The sequence below is a fragment of the Melopsittacus undulatus genome, chromosome 9 (genome assembly GCF_012275295.1).
Source record: "Melopsittacus undulatus isolate bMelUnd1 chromosome 9, bMelUnd1.mat.Z, whole genome shotgun sequence".
NCBI lineage: Eukaryota > Metazoa > Chordata > Aves > Psittaciformes > Psittaculidae > Melopsittacus > Melopsittacus undulatus.
This window is the reverse complement of record NC_047535.1, coordinates 43,358,588-43,377,668: the sequence shown is the minus strand read 5'-3', so window position 1 is coordinate 43,377,668 and position 19,081 is coordinate 43,358,588. Positions and strand designations below refer to the sequence as shown.

Sequence of the window (19,081 nt, the reverse complement as noted above, 5' to 3'; positions counted from 1 at the left end):
GGGATGGTTACCTAAAAACATGCAGAAAAGCAGCATACAGGACATATGAAATCCACACAAATTTGTTGCATTTGTCTGGATAGCAGGCTTGCTTTTTTAGATAAATTAGCTTTTCCTAATATTTTCTTCTGAAAGTTACATAACCATATAAAATCAGCATCTGTATCATATAAAATTATGGTGTTTGGAAATGATTTTTGTTTGTTTTGTGGTATTTTCTATTGTAAGAATAGGTAATTTCACAAAGATCTTTTCAAGGCAAATACCATGGTGCAAAAAACATCCACTTGAAATTCCTCATCCTTTATTTCACCTGTACTCCAGTTCTGAATTTGCAACAATTAGATTTAGAGCAGATAATGTAACAGTAACAGACTTAATTGTTATTTATCTGCTGCAGACAGTTGAGAACCTACAGGAATTCAGAATCAATATGTAATCAGCACAGAACATTGAGTAAACACCGAGAAGACTGTAGCCAAAGTGTTCCACATAAAAGACATAACGCATTTCACCAAGATGACGAATTATTTATAACGGATATAAAATAGTAAAGGTAAACTTGGAGTGCCACGTTTTCCTTTCAGATCACTCAAAGATTAAAGTGAACGTGTTTAGAGAGACATGACTGTTTGAAATGTTTAGAGAGAAAACATTTGCAAGATGATACATAGATTCAAAAAGAAAAACCAAAACAAACCACAGTACAAGTTCAGACACCATATGGCAAAACATGTACACTAGTGACTAAGTCATTCATAAAGGCATGCACTGGACCTGCACTGATTCCCTTTCACCTTGCAGACAGCAAGAGAGTCTCTTGTTTTGTTCTTAAGCTACTAAGCCATGCTTATGAAAAGGCTTATTTCTTACCTGAAGTTATCAAAAGCCCTTGTGGATCACTTGCATCTGTCCTCCCTCCCTACCCCATTCCTTCATTCCCACCCCACTCCTCTTTCCCTGTGTGAAAGTAGCATACAGTCAACTAGACATTATGAATACATACAAAATATGTGGTTTTAGTTCGGAACAAGTTTGCTCAAGAGGTAAACACACATTTTTGACCTTCCATGAAAACTGTGCTTTTTCACTAACTTTGAACTTAAGTAAATTGTACCAGAATATTATTTAAAAGCTCTGAATTGCACACATCAGAGCATACAATACATGACACAATCTGGTAAACAGCCTGACTGGTAATATCTTCCTGCACCACTGTATTATAACCTCCCTCTCTTCTTTTTGCAAACTGTCAAGAGCATTTGCCATAAACTTTTAGACAAGCAGGTGAACATGAAAAACCCAAAGTTAACCAGTCTAGCCAGTCTTTTAGCCTTCTACTTTTCTAGAAAGCTGTAAAGAAAAGATTTCTTTAAACCACTTATTTCCAGAAGGAGGAGGGGAGGGGAATAAAAATAAAGCAACCATTTTTGTTACCATGTCCCATTTCATAGTCTCTGCAACTATCAAAACACAAGAACAAACTATGGACATAGTCTAGTGTCACAAAATAGCATAGAATGTGCAGATTTAAAATAGAATTTTCTGAGCTCAATAAGCAAGGAAATTTCAAATATATGTAGCATCATAAAAATAAAAGCTTGTGTGCTCATAATACTTGCTTTCTAAATTGAAAAGTGGATAACAGTAATTAACCATTTATAGTTCCATGAATGCCCTCACCATTCTGCAAAAGCTGTTCACTGAAAATCATTTAACCTATAGCTTTCATTAAAGTCATCATCCAGGACTTAATAACAGTAATGTTCAATTCATTAATTGTATTCTATTTACCTATATATGCTTTACTTAGCTGTTCTTTACAATAAGAACAACTTGGAAGAGTAAATATTACGATTTCCCAGCATCTTCATTTGTTTGTTTTAATATTTTTCACTGCAATCCTCAAAACAGCATACAGATTTTCTATTTTCTGGAAACTTTAATTATATGTCATTATATGACTGCGTGTCCCCATCTGCACATGGGATTGGAACTAGATGATCTTTCAGGTCGCTTCCAAGCCAAAGTATTGTGTGATTCTATGATGCAACATGCATCAAGCAATTATTTGAGTTTGCCACAGTCATTGCGCTATCACAGTGTGCAGTGGTGACTCTGTTAACATACCATCAAATGCAGAAGTTGTTTAAAGGCATATGAAAACTGTATGCAACCTATTAGATACTGGATGTATTCAAAGGTGCGTTGATACAGTGGGGAGCAGTGAAAGGGTATCAGCTCTACCATGAATTTTGCAGTCAATACAACGGAGACAAAACAATCCAGAGATGTTTCACATGGAGTAATGGGGTGATTTTTTTTATACTTACTATTTCAAATTGCTGATAGAGTATCCTGCCCATTGTTTCAAAGTTATAGGCTATTGTACATCTATCATGTTAAACAGCTTCTATGCTTAAAGCTGCTCTCAGCAGGTACCTTAGCTGGCCTTGATGTCAGCTACCTCTCTTGCTGCTCAACTCCAGAGCCTCCACTGCAGCAGCGAACTGTTTCACTGATCACTACTGTACCATACCCACAACACCATGGGAACTGAAGGACTGGTGACTACTTGGAATGACTAAGATCCGATTAAAATATTTTACCTTTTGAGCCTGAGGGAGCTGGAAAACAACAAAACAGAACAAGCAATCATTATACACAAACTCGAACAGATACTTTAGCTGTTGTGTTCATAAAGTCACAGACATAATACAAACCAAAGAAACTACAGAAACTAGGGATTTAAAAGTAGATATTTTTCATTTGTAAACATCTAAACCTACACTTATGAATGACATTGACATTAAGAGCAGTTTGTCATATTGAAGTAGAAGGTTGTATTCTCTATGACAAAGAAAAACAAAATTGCAATAGACACTGCTTGTGCAAACATATTATCATATATGCATAACAAATGCATAGAACAATATATTTCCACACTATAAACACAAGTATGATTGTAATTACATATAAACAAATGAAAGTTAAGTGGTTATGCATATATGCGTATCAATATCATAGAGATATTCTTGCACAAGTTTAATACCTGGTTGTACACACAGTATTCACTTAAGCAACAACTCATGTAAAAAAGGCATGGAGAACAGGCAGTAGACTACATTACATATTAAAAAACAACCTTATTTATCAAGAGTTGAAAAATGAGTTCTGTTTTGACTTTAGGAAAAGAAAATCAGAGAAAAATTTAGAAAAATTAAGTACTATAGAGACAATAGTTTTCCCTTTTTGTGAATTCATCTCCTCTTACTTCATACTCACAGAGAAATTCAGAGTACACAACTATTTTGTCTTGTGTTTCTCAGAATATTTCTTTTTCTGATAGAAATCGTTACTTTACAGGCATCAGCTGAACACAGAAACAGGCAGATGAATCAATAACAAGTGCAAAAAGACCTTAAAGATCTCTAGTGAGCTTCTGACTGACCTTTTGTTCTTGTTGTGAATTAACAAGAGAAAAAACCCCAAACCTCCCATATAGCACTCTGCTAAAAGCTAATGTCCACATTAGCATCTATTGTGAAAGAGAATTGTTACAGTACCGCTAATTCTCAAATACTGAAAGCAACCAGCCACAATTTGTCTGCTTTCACAACATATAACAAAATTCATGGCAGGAAGGAACGCTGTAGGTGAAAATATTTAATCTTACAATTTGCATAATCCAATAGCAAAATATGAGCTGTGGTCATGTTAAAGCATGACCGGTGTGTGTTTGCTTAAAAGCCTGTTGTTTAAATAATTTATTATATAGAACAAGATACAAGGGTTGCTGGAGAAATTTTAGATACCAGATTAACTGTAGATATGTGAGCTAAATACAGTATAACAGGTCAGTGCATTACTTAGTGCTGTTTAAAGCTTTTCTGAATGTCTATCTACTTTTTAGTCTTCAACTTAGTTAACTGCTTTGGTAAGTGGAAGAAAGTTGTGGTATAATTGTTTTTATTTCCCACTGTAGCACTGGAACTGGTTTTCTCTCCAACACTGTTTTTTGAGGGTTCTTTGTTGGGTTTGGTTTTTGTTTTTTTAATGCCACCTTCTCGCTAAATACATGTGAAAATTACAAGCATCCTTTCATTGGGATCTCTGATAGAGACAGGTGAAGTAAGGAATTATGTCCAAATTCCCACCTTTGGAGTAAATACTAAAGAGTGCTACAGTTTGCCCAAGCAAACTCGTATTGTTTCATAATGAGTTAATTTGCATCCTGTATTCTAGAAAGCAGTACTTCAACTACAGTCAAGGCATCCAAAGCAGTTTATGCAGTCTCAGATACAGAGCATCATTGCAGAAATACTTCTTTCAGGTGATATTCAAACTCAATTAGAAAGCCTGTAGTTCACTTACAGTGGAAATAGGTTCAGGAAAGAGGGGTGTGGGGTAGGGAAGAACATTAAAAACCTGAACACACACAAGCCCAGAACAAACGTATGCACACAAATGCTCTATTGGGACTGAAACTGAAGTTGAATCCAGCTTTCCCTGATGCTTTTACTAAGATTACTTTCAAGAGCACATTAATAAGAGTTTACAAAACAGTTTCATTTTATCTCAATTGTTTGCCAATCCCATTTATAGTCTTTTATAAAACCAAGAATATTTTCTTGCTGCAAAATGTACTGGTAGTCAAAGGCTTGATTAAGAATAATAGGGTCAACAGAGGAGATTCACATTTCATAATGCTTTTTCCTGGGCTGGCATTCTGGAATTCCACCTCTAAAATCACTTTTCACCTAAGTTTCAAAATCCAGGTTCACTGTCTTTGTTACAGCCAGACAAATCTTCATTCCATGGCTGATTTGAAACTCGGCTGTTACACGGTCCCGTATTTCAGCAATTCAGTTTAATAATTGCTACAAATTCCTTTGGAATAAACTATGGGGGTTTGTCTGCTATTACCCCTTCTGGGAGGCCATAGGAAACAAATAATTTTCCTAACAATAACAGTAATAGTCCTCTGGTCTGAACCTTTATTGCCTAGCCTAAAAACTGCCTGTCTCTGTGTAAAACTCAGCAGGTACCTCCGATTCCTGTGGTTTGCTTTATATACTGCTACGAAGTAGTTTGCAGTAAGCTACGTGATCTTTCCCTGGCCCTCAGAAAGCACTGTGGATCTTTCTGTTGCACGTACATCTATGGTAAGCTGTGCCATTTTGGCATCTTTATTTTAACCCTAAAACAGATACATGCCCTAGTTTACCATGTGGCTAACACACATTCTGTTGAAAGGACTATGGCTGTGGTGCAGGGAGGAGGTCTGGTCCTTTGCTGTCTCCCAGTTGTTGCAGGTTGGGTTAAGGGGGCCCTCAGAAGGGAAGTGAATCACTCCTCCACAGAAGAAGCTGTGGCAGAACTGCCAGGTATGGCAGAGACAGAAGCCTACAGACTTACACAAGCAAAAGGGGAAACCAGAGAGGATTTTCTGATGTAGAAAAGCAGACTTAGGGATCTTGTCAGAACTGTGTAAATTTTGTTGCAACCTGAAAAAACTGGTAGATTATAGAGCATATACATTATATATAGATTATATATATATATATGTAAAATTATAGATAGATATTTATAGATCATAGACTTGCAAGGACACAGTGATGATAATGGAGGGGGATTTGTTTTCAAACACTTCTCCGTTAATCTACCTTTCCCATAAACCATAATTTCCTATAAACCACTAATTTTCTTTACCAAACCATTCTTCTGCTGTTTTGTGCTATAAAACAGTACCCTTCAGAGACTGCAAACCCCCTGAAGTTCACAGCATGCTTGATGCCAATAAGACTTTTTGAGAATTCCACCTCTAAATTCAGGTCAACTTGGGGTCTTTTCACACAATGTAGCACAGAATAAATAACTGTAGGTGGTGGGGGGGTTATGCTGTTATTGAGCACAGCGTCAGATTTTCCACTTTGCAAATACTCTAGTATGTTTTTAGCCCTTCCTGGAAACGTGTTTGGTATTATCAGAATTACAGACACTACTAATGTGGTAAAACAAACCAAGATAGGAAAGGACTCCAACATCAAGGATGTTGCACCTTTTCTTGGATCAGATAACTGCAAGGCCAACCTGAGTGAAACAAGGCCATTGACAGTTCAGAAATACTATCTTTAGAAGCAGCAGGCATATGTAACAGGATCAGTAGTCCTACTAAATACTCTATGACAAAACCCCACAAAAAGCCTGTTTCCTTTCAGCCTTAACAAACGTTCAGAAAGGCTGATTTTGTCAATGAGTGCGTGATAACTTTAAACCAAAAAATACATACAACTCCAGAATATTTTACAGACACTGCAACAATTAATACATTATATAGCTGTAGGTCCTTGATTATCAAGAAACCAAGTCTAGAAGCATTAAAGGAAAACATACCAGAATTATAAAGTTACTGTTCTCTGGATCAGAATTCAACTTTATGTTTATTTAAAGAACAGCAAAAAAAAAAAGAAACCCCAAAAAAGCCTCCTGCAAGACTAAATTATAGTCAACATTTTCCCATTAAAACAAGAACCTACGGTTTCTATTATTAAACCAAAATAACACCACTATGAGATTAACTTTGATTTCCTCTTTAATAATGATTGCATGAAATTACCTTTGTCAAAAAACTACACTATTGCAATGTATTTATGTTAGAGCACTCAAAAATAAATAACTCTTATTTAAATTCATTGACCTAATTTCCAGTCTTTTTCTCCTGCCAAACTATTTAAATGTCACCAGTCTCAGAACAAGGCTAACAACCCTACTGACTTGATTGTTCCATAATCAGATACAATACAAATCAACAGAAATTAAGTACAAACATAACAGTAAATAATCAACAAGTATAAAGACAGGTTTGATAGTACAGCCATTTCTGTAAATAGTTTCTTAGCTGCACCCAATTTAACATCTATGCATAGAAAAATCATGGTGGTTTGCAATGTTCAGACTCACCCTGTACGTATCACATTCTGCCTCTGAATTTGGCATTGAGTGTATATATTATAACTTTTACTTTTGGGAAATACACATTCAGGAAAGCTGTGAAATCATGTGGCAAACCTATAGATCCTGTACTTAACACCACAGCAAGGAGGAAGATGTCATAGCTATCGGTGAAGCACCTCAGGAAAATGAGACAAAAAAAGCAATTGAACGCTTAGTGCCTACATGTGCCAGGTACTCTGTAATACAGGTTGTTTATGGCATCATGCAGTTAAATGTAAGGGTAGATAATAGCTTATTTTTGTGTATAAAGAACTACAAAGCATTTCATATGTTGCTAGGAAGACTTCCAGAGCTCTTCCCAAAAACAGTAAAAACTTGGGTGAAAATAGAAAGATCATTCAAACGTTCAATTTTTAGCAGGAAATATAAATTTTCAACTTTAAAATCTACTTAGTTGCTATGAGATATAGAATTTAAATATTATGATTTTGGCAATTTTTCTTTTACAGTTTATGCACTTATTCCCTACTTCCTAGAACCATGTAAGTACCAGAGGCATCAGATAATGATATGCATCCATGGAAGAAGAAAGAAAAAACCAGCCACCTACTGGGATATTTCTGATGTTAAGATTTCATTATAAATATGAAAAGAGTGACATTAACGTGCAGCTTTCTGTGCCAACAACTGTGAGGAAAATGCACACAATCTTTCAGGGGATTTGATACCAAAGCCGCCTTTGTTCACATAATTGTTTTAATGTGCTAGCACATATTTTGCATTAACGAAAGCATTTTAGTCAAGAATAGACTGTGCACAGCACACTAAGTATACCAGTCAGAGGATATGTAAATGTTGGTATGGAGAAGAGTGATAAAATATAGATGAAAACAACAATTCTAGTTCTCTGTTTAAAAAGAATCTTACAAAGATGACAGAAAGGAAAGAAGTTACCTCTTGTAAAACATGCCAAAGAGAAAACACAAGAGCTGCAAGGATATCAGATTAAGAAATTACATATTATAGGGTTTTTTTAATTCATACAGTGCTCACAGAGTAATTCATAGAGTGCCCATCTCTGAGCAGAGCTTCAGAACTAATTGCTAGAGCTAAATACAGGTCCCTAAATGTCCCTAGCTCTGAAAATTATCAGAAACTTTTGTACTGTTTAAATACATATTATAACAATAACTGAATTTGTAATAATTACAATAATTTGTAACTAAATTACATGACTGGTGATAATTCCCAAATTTCCATTTCCTGTTGCTACTGAGAAAATGTATAGCCATGTCCAGATATGATGCTAAATTTCATTGGCAATCATATTTCACACTGTACACTACATAAATCTGAAAAGAATTAAAAGAAATTAACATCTTTAGTACTGTTACATTTAAAATATTTTTTAATGCTTTATGGTACAGCAACCATATTTTTACAGAGAAAACCATTATGGCTTCTGCTGCCTTAAGAAAATAAAACTATGTACACTGCACACTGGGGTTTTGTGCTTGTTTGAATTACTGTTTGGGTTTGCTTTCAAGTAATAGAAGTATAGTATTATATTAATAAATTATAAGAATTATCTATGTCTTAAATGTGTTGCTTTTACCAATCCAAGATCAATTTAAACTTGCATCATAACACCAGATCAGAGATTAGTAAAAGGCAAGAATATGAGCTTACCTACAGCAAAGTATATAAGTAAAATTTTGAAGATAGAGGAAAAGAGTATTTCAATATTTTTCTATTAATGTTATTAATTTATTTTAAACTATTTAATATGCAACTTTTGTAGTGTGCCTGCTTTTAGCATTAGTTGCTTTGGTAAAGAACCACAAAGTTGAGAAAGCTCAATTTAAATCACAAATTTTTATTGAAAAGATGAAAAGTCATTGGAATTCCTGAATCCCAAAAAGGTGTAGGTAAATGGATTAAAAACTGGATATGGATTCCCAAATGATAACATCTCTTTATCCTTTTTGGAAGACCAGAATGTACTTTTCAATTTATAAGCAAATTTATAGTGAAGTAGTAAATAATAGCCCTTCAAAAAGCTTTTAGACGTACAAAGAGAAGAGCCAGGGAAGCCAGAACAGGGTGCAGAAATGAATTAAGGCAGAAACTGAGAAAGAGCTTCTAATCATACCTCTAAAACCTGGGGAAAAAACAAAACCCTCACACTACACTCCAGTTAAGCATGTACTATTCAAACTTAAGTGCACTGAAGTGGTTTCACATTGTACAAAACAATAATACAATGTTAGTTTTGTCTACCTACACAACAGAACTGAAAACAGTACACATATATTCTAGATATCAAGAATTTTTTCAGCCTTGCTCTAACTCATAAAATCAAAAGAAAAAGAAACTTCTAAAACTGAGCAACATTACACATAAGACATCCAACATACTTATAGGATTCTGACTCTCACCTACATAAAATAGCACCAAATTATATGGTTAGTCTCTTTCTCCTTATATACCCTTATTACTCTGTAGTATTTATTAGCATTTGTACCACCTCTAGAAGAACAGATAGTGTCATTTTAATTATTATTAATGCTAGTTATTTCTAAATGAGACATTCAGAAAGACTGCTAGTAAGACAATAGATAATAGCATGAGAATCTTTCCCAAAGAAATAGCTCTAGTAAGAGGCAAGTAACTGCACTGTAGTAAAACAAGGCCTGAATTCAGTGACCACAAAACATGCAATGGAGAAACGTACTGTAAATTACTTGATGTCCAACAGTTTCCTGTAGAAGTAAACAGGTTCTTATTTGCAGGGGACACTATCTACAGGTATAAAGGCAAAACTGACCTATTAAATGGTTTATACATTATTTTGTATTAAGGACACAGGGTTAATAATAATAACAACAACAATAATAATAATAATAATAATAAATTCTGTTTAAAACTGCCCTGGACTGAAAGAACTTATTTACAATATTTAATTAAATATGTTTTTGCTTCCCATTATCTTTAAGCTTCTTTTTGTTGCAGTTGGCAGTTTTTTACTTCATGATGAAGAGAGTAAACCTGTAATTTGAAAAGGGAAGCTTCAGCTAAGGGCAGGACAAGATCAGGGCACTTGCAAAGTTACTGTGGAATGTTTAACACAACCACAAGGCAAAATGGGGAAAGTATAGGTTCACTTAAAACAACTGAAGTTCTGTATGCAAGAACAAACTACAAAGACATAGGGAAGGAATCAGCAATGAGAATTTCACCTGTTGCACACAGTAAAAGTAATCTATTTGCTCTGGATAACTAGAGGACTAGATCTTGTAAGAACATGAATCTGTGATGCAAAAGATTCTAGGAATGTCAAAGCAAAGAACAACGGAGCTGGGTTTGGAGGAGGCTGTAAGTAACTGGGCTTAATTCTTTCTCTCTCTTACTTGCTTAGAAAGAAGTCCTTCCAAAAATACTTTTAAATCAACAGTCTATTCTAGAAGTCTGATTAAAGATTGGAACCAATACAGGCCTTTAAGTGCTGGAATATATTCTCCTTTTAGAGAATACAGAACCTTTTATACATGGAACAACTTGCTTTAACGGTTATTTAGCAAATACATTCACAATAATTATTTTATTCCTTTTTTCCCCATTTATCACTTCAGAATGAGCAAAACTCTTGTACAGATTTTGTATTTAGGTAGCACAAAAATATCTCAAAGGTTATGCCAGTAACCAAAGGCCCAGACCTGCTCTGAAAGCACCAGTATTCTGGAGGGCATAATAAGATATCATACTCTGATAAGATTATCTGAGCTGATAAACAGTAGGGGATGCATTTTAAAACAAGAAGGCAGACACAAAAGTTTTAGCACAATTTCCTTTTCTGAGAAGAAAATAGATATGATAATAGATCAAGGGCACTAGAAAGCAGCAGGAAAGGCAGATTAATCATAACTAGTAAATGAAAAGCTCCAAACAGTTTTTCCACGGGAATCACCTTTTCTCTTGTTTATCAATTTCCCCTCTGAAAGAAGGAAACACCAATGGATCTATCTTAAGGCACATCTGCAAAAGCTCAAATGAAGCATAAAGTAAAAGGAACCAACTGCATGCAAAAATACTGTATGTAAGCTACAGTCAAAACCCCAGGAATTTTGCTCAGAGGGGTTTGTAAATGTACTGGTTTGCTGTGTGAACAAAGGAGGCATATTCCTAAAACCAGAAGAGAAATCTCCATAAAAACTGTGTCCAAGCTTTGTATTAACAGTTAGGAATCAAATGTCCAATGTGCATTTTGGAAATAGGTTAACAATATGCTAAAATACTACACTCTAGTAGCTAGGTGGCCATCATGTGTCTTCAAATGAGAAACATGTGTGTTTTAGGTCTGCATGCATAAACAAACAACTTGTTTTATCAGCTAACAGAGATGTATCAGATCAGAAGGCAGGTTTAAGACTCTAATTGTTACAAGTATCATATTTAAAATAAATGATAAAACATGGATTTTTTTTAAGCTTATAATGTGCTCCATCATTTAACATTGTGAAATCTCTTAGTTGGATAAACTCCTAAAATACATTCTTTCTCATCTATAATATTTTCATATTAGTTTGTGGGTAGATCACTACCATAGATCAGGCTATTGCCACCATTCTAAAAGATAAAATGACATAACCAATGCATAATCATTAGCTCTGTTTTGAGGAACAGGTTCTGCCTTCCTATCCTTCTAGGTAAGTATGTAACTAATGTATATCACCATTCTAAGTTTTACACTGAGATTTTATAGCTACACTGTATTGAAAAAGCCAGGGAGCATTTTATGGACTCCACATTGCAAGTTCAATTCATCAAACTCTATAAAGATTCACTCTGTAGAAAGAACCACATTTCTCTCGCCTTTTTATTTTGGAAGAAGCTTCCTGCTGTTACTCTGTACAACTTGAAAGTTCAAAGCTTCCTAAAAGCCAATTTAACCTTATTGCCAACAGCTAAGACTGATTTCTTGTAAGACCATGAATTTGAGAACCTTTCTAGATGATCTAAGTGAATTTAAAATATGCAGTTTCTCATTATTTAATACAATGTTAGTGAAATCTAGTTTAAGGAGTGGTTTCTGCCTGAGGCAGATTTCCTCATCACCTTCTGCTCTTTTGCCCTTATTGCATTATCCAGCAGGCCAAGAAAATTTTACCCTTACTTCACTCCTTCATTAGAAGAACTCACAAGAAAAGGTCTCAAACTTCTTTCAGCTGTCATAGGGCTAGAACTGTTGGCAGACATTAAAGCATACTTTTTTAGGCATGCTAGGACCTAACGTGATAAATCCTGTTATCTTGTAGCTGGCTACACAGCAAAAGTGTTGTGAACGTAAAAAACCTGACTATTGCAAAATCAGCTTTTACTGTGTCTCCACTTTCTTAAACTTAAACTGAAAAAGGGACAATGTGAAAGAGAGAAGAAAAATTAAACTTTTCTTTTTTACAAAGGGAACGTGCTGTTCATTGTAACTCCGAATTTTTTGTGGCTTTAAGGCTTTAATCCAAGAAAGAAAAAGTTAGACTTGTTCCATCAGTCAGTAGAAGTATAATCCAAGCACCTTAAACTGAGATTTAATACAATAAATCTGTCTTCTGTTTTATATCAATGTAACTCCAGGTACATAAACGGAGATATCACTGATTTACTGCAGAGTAAATGAAAGAAGAATAATCAACAAATGTAACCCATATGGAATTCAAGCATATAGCTGACTTAGGTAGTTTACTTTTTGGTTTTTGACAGTTTTCTGGAATAAACCTAGCAATATTGAAAACTGAGGCCTTTATTATTATTCATTAGCTGGAACAGAACAAAAAGACATTATCGAACTTTGTAAGTTGTATTGTTTCTTGCTATTGGCATACTGTTTGTAATGTGCATTCTCTTGTGGTATTCATGCACCCCAAAATGAATATTATCTAAAAACAAAACCAAAACAAAAAACCCCAAACACCAAAACCCAAACAAACGAGGAAACAAAACACAACAAAAACATGTTCTGTAAAATAAGTCCTTAAATGGAATGTCCCTGTAGTCTCCTTTTGTTAACCCTTAGTATGGAGTCCTTGGGCAGTTTAATGGGTTACCTAGAACTATGCAACATAAATGAATATTTTGGGTGACTATGTATTTCCTCCCAAGAAATCTGGCCTCAGTACAGCTGAAATTTATGACTTTCAGGGAAAACACTTATAACCATTCTAAGCTTTCTTCTGCTTATATTGATATTTGCCAATTGGTTAGATCATCTTTCAAATAATCATTACAGGAAATACTTGCTTGGAAAGATCTGAGCTGACAAAATACAATGATGTGGACAAAAACCAAACACCTTGCTGTCAAGCAGCAAGAACAACAGTGGGAAACACCCTATTTTTCCTTGTAGAATAAAGTGCATTTCTGAATAACCTCACCAGGAATTACTAATGTCAAAGTAAATATTAGTCATAATGACTGTGATAAATATTAATTGTATAAGTACATGGCTAAATTGTGTGTGAGCTCTTCCAATTATTCAAAAAGGAGAGCTATAAATAACAGCTTCAATATCTACAGAGCAATAGACAGAAGATTATTTCCTTTTATTCTGTCTTCTACGTTTTGCAGTAAATTCTGCCACTGCAGCAAAACTTGAATGGCACCAATAATTTAGTAAGTCTTTATTGTTATTTGATGTTTTCAGTCCAGCAATGCAGATAAATTATATTTCACTGCACTGCCCTGTTTCTTTCAGAAATTGAAGAATGACATATGAGATCAAAGGATGGAATTTAGAACATTATACTAAATTTATTGCTTTCCTACATTATCATTTACCCTAAAAAATGTTATGTTAAAACTAAAGACAAAATCAGAGAGAGAAAAGGTAATACATCCGACAAAATAGCTTCCATTCCCTTAGAATTAACTCAGTTTCACTCAGAATGGAGGCAATAAGATCAAAGAGACAAACAGCTATCAGCTGTGAATGTCTTGAAGTAGTTATTTTCACTGAGAACAGACATTCTCCTAAATGTCAGATAAACTACAGCATATAGAGATCTAGAAACAAATTCTCCCTCTAATTACTTATCAACTTCTGATTTTATTTCTGGGTCACAAACAAAACAGAACATTTCCTGTGAAACAAAGGTGGAAATGAAAAGCATTTTGTATCCTCTCACCTAAATGCACTGTATGCCATTGACAGACCACAGCTGGAAATGGTCCCAAGCTGCTCTCTCATGTGCAGGTGTCTGCAAATGAGACCAATACCTTTTGGCATGAATACGCTTGTTAATCAAACAACAGCAGAGCAATTCTCTATAAATTGTATGTAGCAACTGGTGGGAGAACAACCAGCAGGTGAAACCTGCAGACATTTGTAATTCCATTAATTCCTTTTAGCTGGAAGTCAGTTCTGTTTAATATCTTTATGAATGATCTGGATGAGCAAACTGACCCCTGGGTGGGAAGGAAGGCTCTGCAGAGGGATCTGGACAGGTTGGGTCAATGGTCCAAGGCCAATCGTATGAGATTCAACAAGGCTCTGTGCTGGGTCCTGCATTTGGACCACAGCAACCCCATACGACACTCCAGGCTTGGGGAAGAGTAGCTGAAAAGTTGCTTGGCAGAAAAGGACCTGGGGGTGCAGACTGACGCCAACGAACATGAGCCAGTGTGTGCCCAGGCAGCCAAGATAACAATGGCATCCTGGCCTGTATCAGCAACCGTGTAGCCAGCAGGACCAAGGAAGTGATTGTTCCCCTGTATTCAGCACTAGTGAGGCTGCACCTTGAACACTGTGTTCAGTTTTGGGCCCCTCACTACAAGAAAGTCATTGAGGTGCTGGAGTGCAACCAGAGAAGGACAATGAAGCTAATGAAGTACAAGTCTGATGACAAGTGGCTGAGAGAACTAGGGTTATTTAGCCTAGAGAAAAGGAGGCTCAAGGGGACCTTATCAATCTCTGCCTGAAAGAAGGTTGTAGTCAGGTGGGTGTTGGTCTCTTCTCCCAAGTAACAAGTGACTGGACAAGAGGTAATGGACTCAAGCTGCACCAGGGGAGGTTTAGATTGAATATTGGGATAAATTTCTTGACTGAAAGGGTTGTCAAGCATTGGAACAGGTCGCACAGGGATGTGGTAGAATCATCACCCCAGGAGGTATTTAAAAGATGTCAGATGTGGCCCTTAGGGACATAGTTTTGTGGTGGACTTGCCAGGGCTGGATTAACGGTTGGAGTTGATGATCTTAAAGGTCTTTTCCATCCTAAACAATCCTACGATTGTAAGAAGAAGCAGTAATTTAGTGCAAAACAATCATGTCACCAGACACACCATGTTTACAGCAAAAGCAGCAAAGGAAAGCTTAGAAATTCTCTACAAAGTCCTAAAAACCTGTCATTGCACCTGACAGCTCTCAGAAAGCAAAACATATTCCTTTAACATTCAGACTTTACTGAATATTCCCATTTCCATAATTGATGCACAGAATGTGTTTTGGAAATGGGAGTGCTTTGAAACACAATTATAATTGTAAATACTGGATTGCCCAAATACCTCCACAAAATTATGTTTAACCACACACAAGCAAGAAGTCCATGACTCTGAAGGCCTTAATTCCCACAAAGAGCACTTGTGTGGGAATCCTGTAGAAATGGACACCACAATTCAAAAGACTAGGACATGTGTATACTAACTCTTATAGTTGAGATCTCATACACTGATGATTTGTTACTGTGTTGACCTAGACTGTCTTACAATATCCTTACACCCTCTGCCTTTTCTCAGCAACTGGTGATTCACCTATTACTTTGAACGTAAATATATAATTTTATTAATCTTATATAAAATATATAAATAAAAATATTAAAAATATAATTATTAATTTAAGGAAGGTATTCTTATTCAGTCCTGTCATCATACATCTTCTACCCTAGTAGTACTTTAGTGGTTTATTAAAATTAGCAGGTCTTGATAATAATACCAGCAATACTGAATGACAAAACTGGGGTTGAAGTCAGTGATGTAAAGAAGAGGGAAATCTACATTAAAATGATCTGTACAACCTAAAACCAAGATTGACCTTAGAAAACAGCAAAAGATAGTGTGGATAGTCACAGCATTTTGTAGGAAAGGAAATGGAAACAGAAGAGCGTTACTGAGAATTGTATTGAACAAGAACAAGCTGATATGGTTATTGGGAAACTGGGTAATTTTTTGAAAAATCATGATCAAATATGACACAGTTTGTAAAACCAGTAATTTAAAAACCAGAACATGTAAATGAGAGGTGGAAGAATGTCAGACACATGTAAAGCACTTAAACGTGGCAAAACTCTTTTCTCCTTTGAAACATCATTAAAAATAAATAATTAAATAGCACTAAAATATTCCCTTAGCTATCAAATTCTGAGAGTATTTCAAAAAGAGGTGAGGTTTTACTCTACTTAAAGCAATGTTTCTCTAGGAACTACTACGATTTGAATTAGATATTTAATCTCTCAGTGCCCCAGTGATGAAAGATGAACAGAGACTAAGGTCAAACTGTAGTTAACATATCATATAAAATGCTAGAAAAAAGAATCAATATATAGCTTAAAAGCCAAGATGTAACACTGCTCTGATTTCCCTTCTATGGCTTAACATAATGCTTGTCTTATTTGCACCACCCTGGGAGCAGAGCTGCTTAAGACCTAGCTTTACTGTGGCATTACATCTGCTTGCTGATGTTGCAGAAAGAAGATATAAATAAGTTCTATACCAAAGCCTCCAAGTGCAAAGAACTGTAAAATGCATTTAAAGAAATCAACTGCATATCTTAATGTTTGAAAAAGTACAATTTGCATTCCGCATTTCTCATGTAAATGTACACTACGAAAAATAATTATAATAGTAATCTGTTTCAATGGAAATAAAATACTGTAATATTTATAGTCTGTGCCAGAGTTATAATGACTGTGGGGCGAGAAGTGAAGTGTCTCAGCATGTTCCACATGTTTTTAACACTGTTTCTAAAGGCCCTGGAGGCTATTAAATTTAATGAACCCATCTGCTATGAAATAGAGGTCCAAACATAATCAGTTTTCTCAGTGCCATATAATGCAGATGGCATTCCATGTTCCACATCCCCAGCAGGAAATTTTATGTTCCTCTTTAAGAGCAGGACTTTTGGTTTTGATGTATTAAACATCTTTTTGATGTATCACATATACCATTTTATAGTGTAAATACCATATACAGCAATACACATGAAAAGTGTTAATTCATTAAAATAAATATTGCTGTTTCCTTCCAACGTTTTTTCTAGTGACTTTGACAACTAGCAATTAGCTCTCTGTAGTGATATTATTTGCTTAATGCAATCCCTGAAAACTGCCCTAATAGCATAAGTTCCACCACTAGCAGTGGAGTAAAGCAAACATGTAATTTATCAAACAAAGTAGTTTACTTCAAAAACTTAAAGGTACACAGACATATAGATACATGTACATACATAAGCATAGGTGCTATCTATGCTTATGCATGTCCTTATTTGTATATGCTGTGTTTCCACAGAACAATGTACAATCATGCTTAAAGTATCCATATTCTCACTAGGTCATTATGGACTTTATTTTCCTTTGCATGTCCCAATTTTCATTTCAGGGGTCTCAATTTGTGTGTTTTATTGGGACACACTGCACTATGACTCTTGTACTGGTGTGTGAGCAAGGGCTCTAAGCTCAGATTAAAGTGGCAAAGCATTCCTTGCACTGATTAGCACCCTGCTGCCTAACATAAGTAAATCAGATGTGTATTTTCTAACAAAAAGAACATCCGTTGTTATTTTGAGCTGCATCTGAGAGATAATGACTGCATTAATTCTATTCAGTTGAGAGGTTTATTCATTCTTGAGCACTCATTATGTTTTGACAGTTGACACAGATCTTAGAGAATTTGAAACAGTTAATGGGAATTCATTTATTCTAGATCCAGCAGTAAAACAAACAGATTAGAACTGTTTAGGAGAAAACAACCATATTTTATTATGGCAACTGGAAACTTTGAGCTACAGATCTCATAAAAGTCATGGCTTAAAGGCTTATTTTTATTGGCCTGTCAATGAAGAATTCCACAGACAGCCCAATAATCATCAGCATAAAGAGATGTTGCACCTACACATAAATACATGCACAATCTTTTTTTTACTGTGTGTGCAAGTAGTTGCATTGATCACTATTGTTATTGTTTCAAGCACTGTCCCAGAGCTGTAAGATCCCAGTGCAAATAGAGCAGACCATAATTGCTGGACCAGACTGCCTGCAACTTCAAGCTGCAATCATGCTTCTATAGAAGCTTCTTAAGAAATTAAATGATCAGAGCTGTTATATATTCCCAGAAAAACTGATCCAAACTGAAGCGTTGATTAGAAAACATTCCCAGGGTACTTTTTACTTTTTGTCCCATATCAGAGCCTTAAAATGACCACTGCAGATCTATAGGAGACAAAGCAGAACCTGAAGAGCCTTATTTTAAGAACAAACCTTCTTGACGGAAGGCCTGATATCCATGAATAAGGGTTTTCTTTCCTAACCCAATTCACTCAAGTGTCAAAGGAAATTCTCACTGGAACCTCATAGTCAGTGGTGATGACATTCTCTGATAAAGAGCTGCAAACTATTACAGGTTAAGAGATGCTGGCCACAAGGAAGGGTAAGAGCATATAACCAAAGTGGATTTGGGAAAAAACAACACAGATTTTCTTTTCATAGCTGCTGATTAATGGCATTTCCTGACATTCAGTTCTGCAGTGATTACCAATATTTACTTGCTGTAGACATACATGAACATTCTGAGCATGCTGATGCATTTTTATGGATACCAGTACTACAATCTAGAAGCTAGTTTTGAAATAAAGGCCCAGGGAATCTTTTACTGTGATAAAGATGTTAATTACACCCACTTATTATAATAGCACAATTAACTTGTGCCACCAAAAGTAGCTGAAGATATCTCTGGGAATAGAAGCTAGCGGAAACAGGGTACTATTTAATTTTGTTACTTCATAAAAGCTCTTCTGTGCATTGAACACAAAGAAAACTGTGTGAATAGAAGAAGCACTAAACAGCATTGTTATAACTCGCCAG

General features: G+C 35.5%; 1 protein-coding gene across 1 annotated transcript in view; it reads right to left on the bottom strand.

The window, feature by feature from the left end:
• The window catches only part of CACNA2D3 (calcium voltage-gated channel auxiliary subunit alpha2delta 3), a 425,935-nt gene that overhangs the window by 124,429 nt on the left and 282,425 nt on the right, over positions 1 to 19,081 (bottom strand). Inside the window, exon 14 of the mRNA XM_031046070.2 lies at positions 2,610 to 2,627. Within this exon, the coding sequence (XP_030901930.2) occupies positions 2,610 to 2,627 (18 nt within the window). The remainder of the gene's footprint in view (positions 1 to 2,609; positions 2,628 to 19,081) is intronic.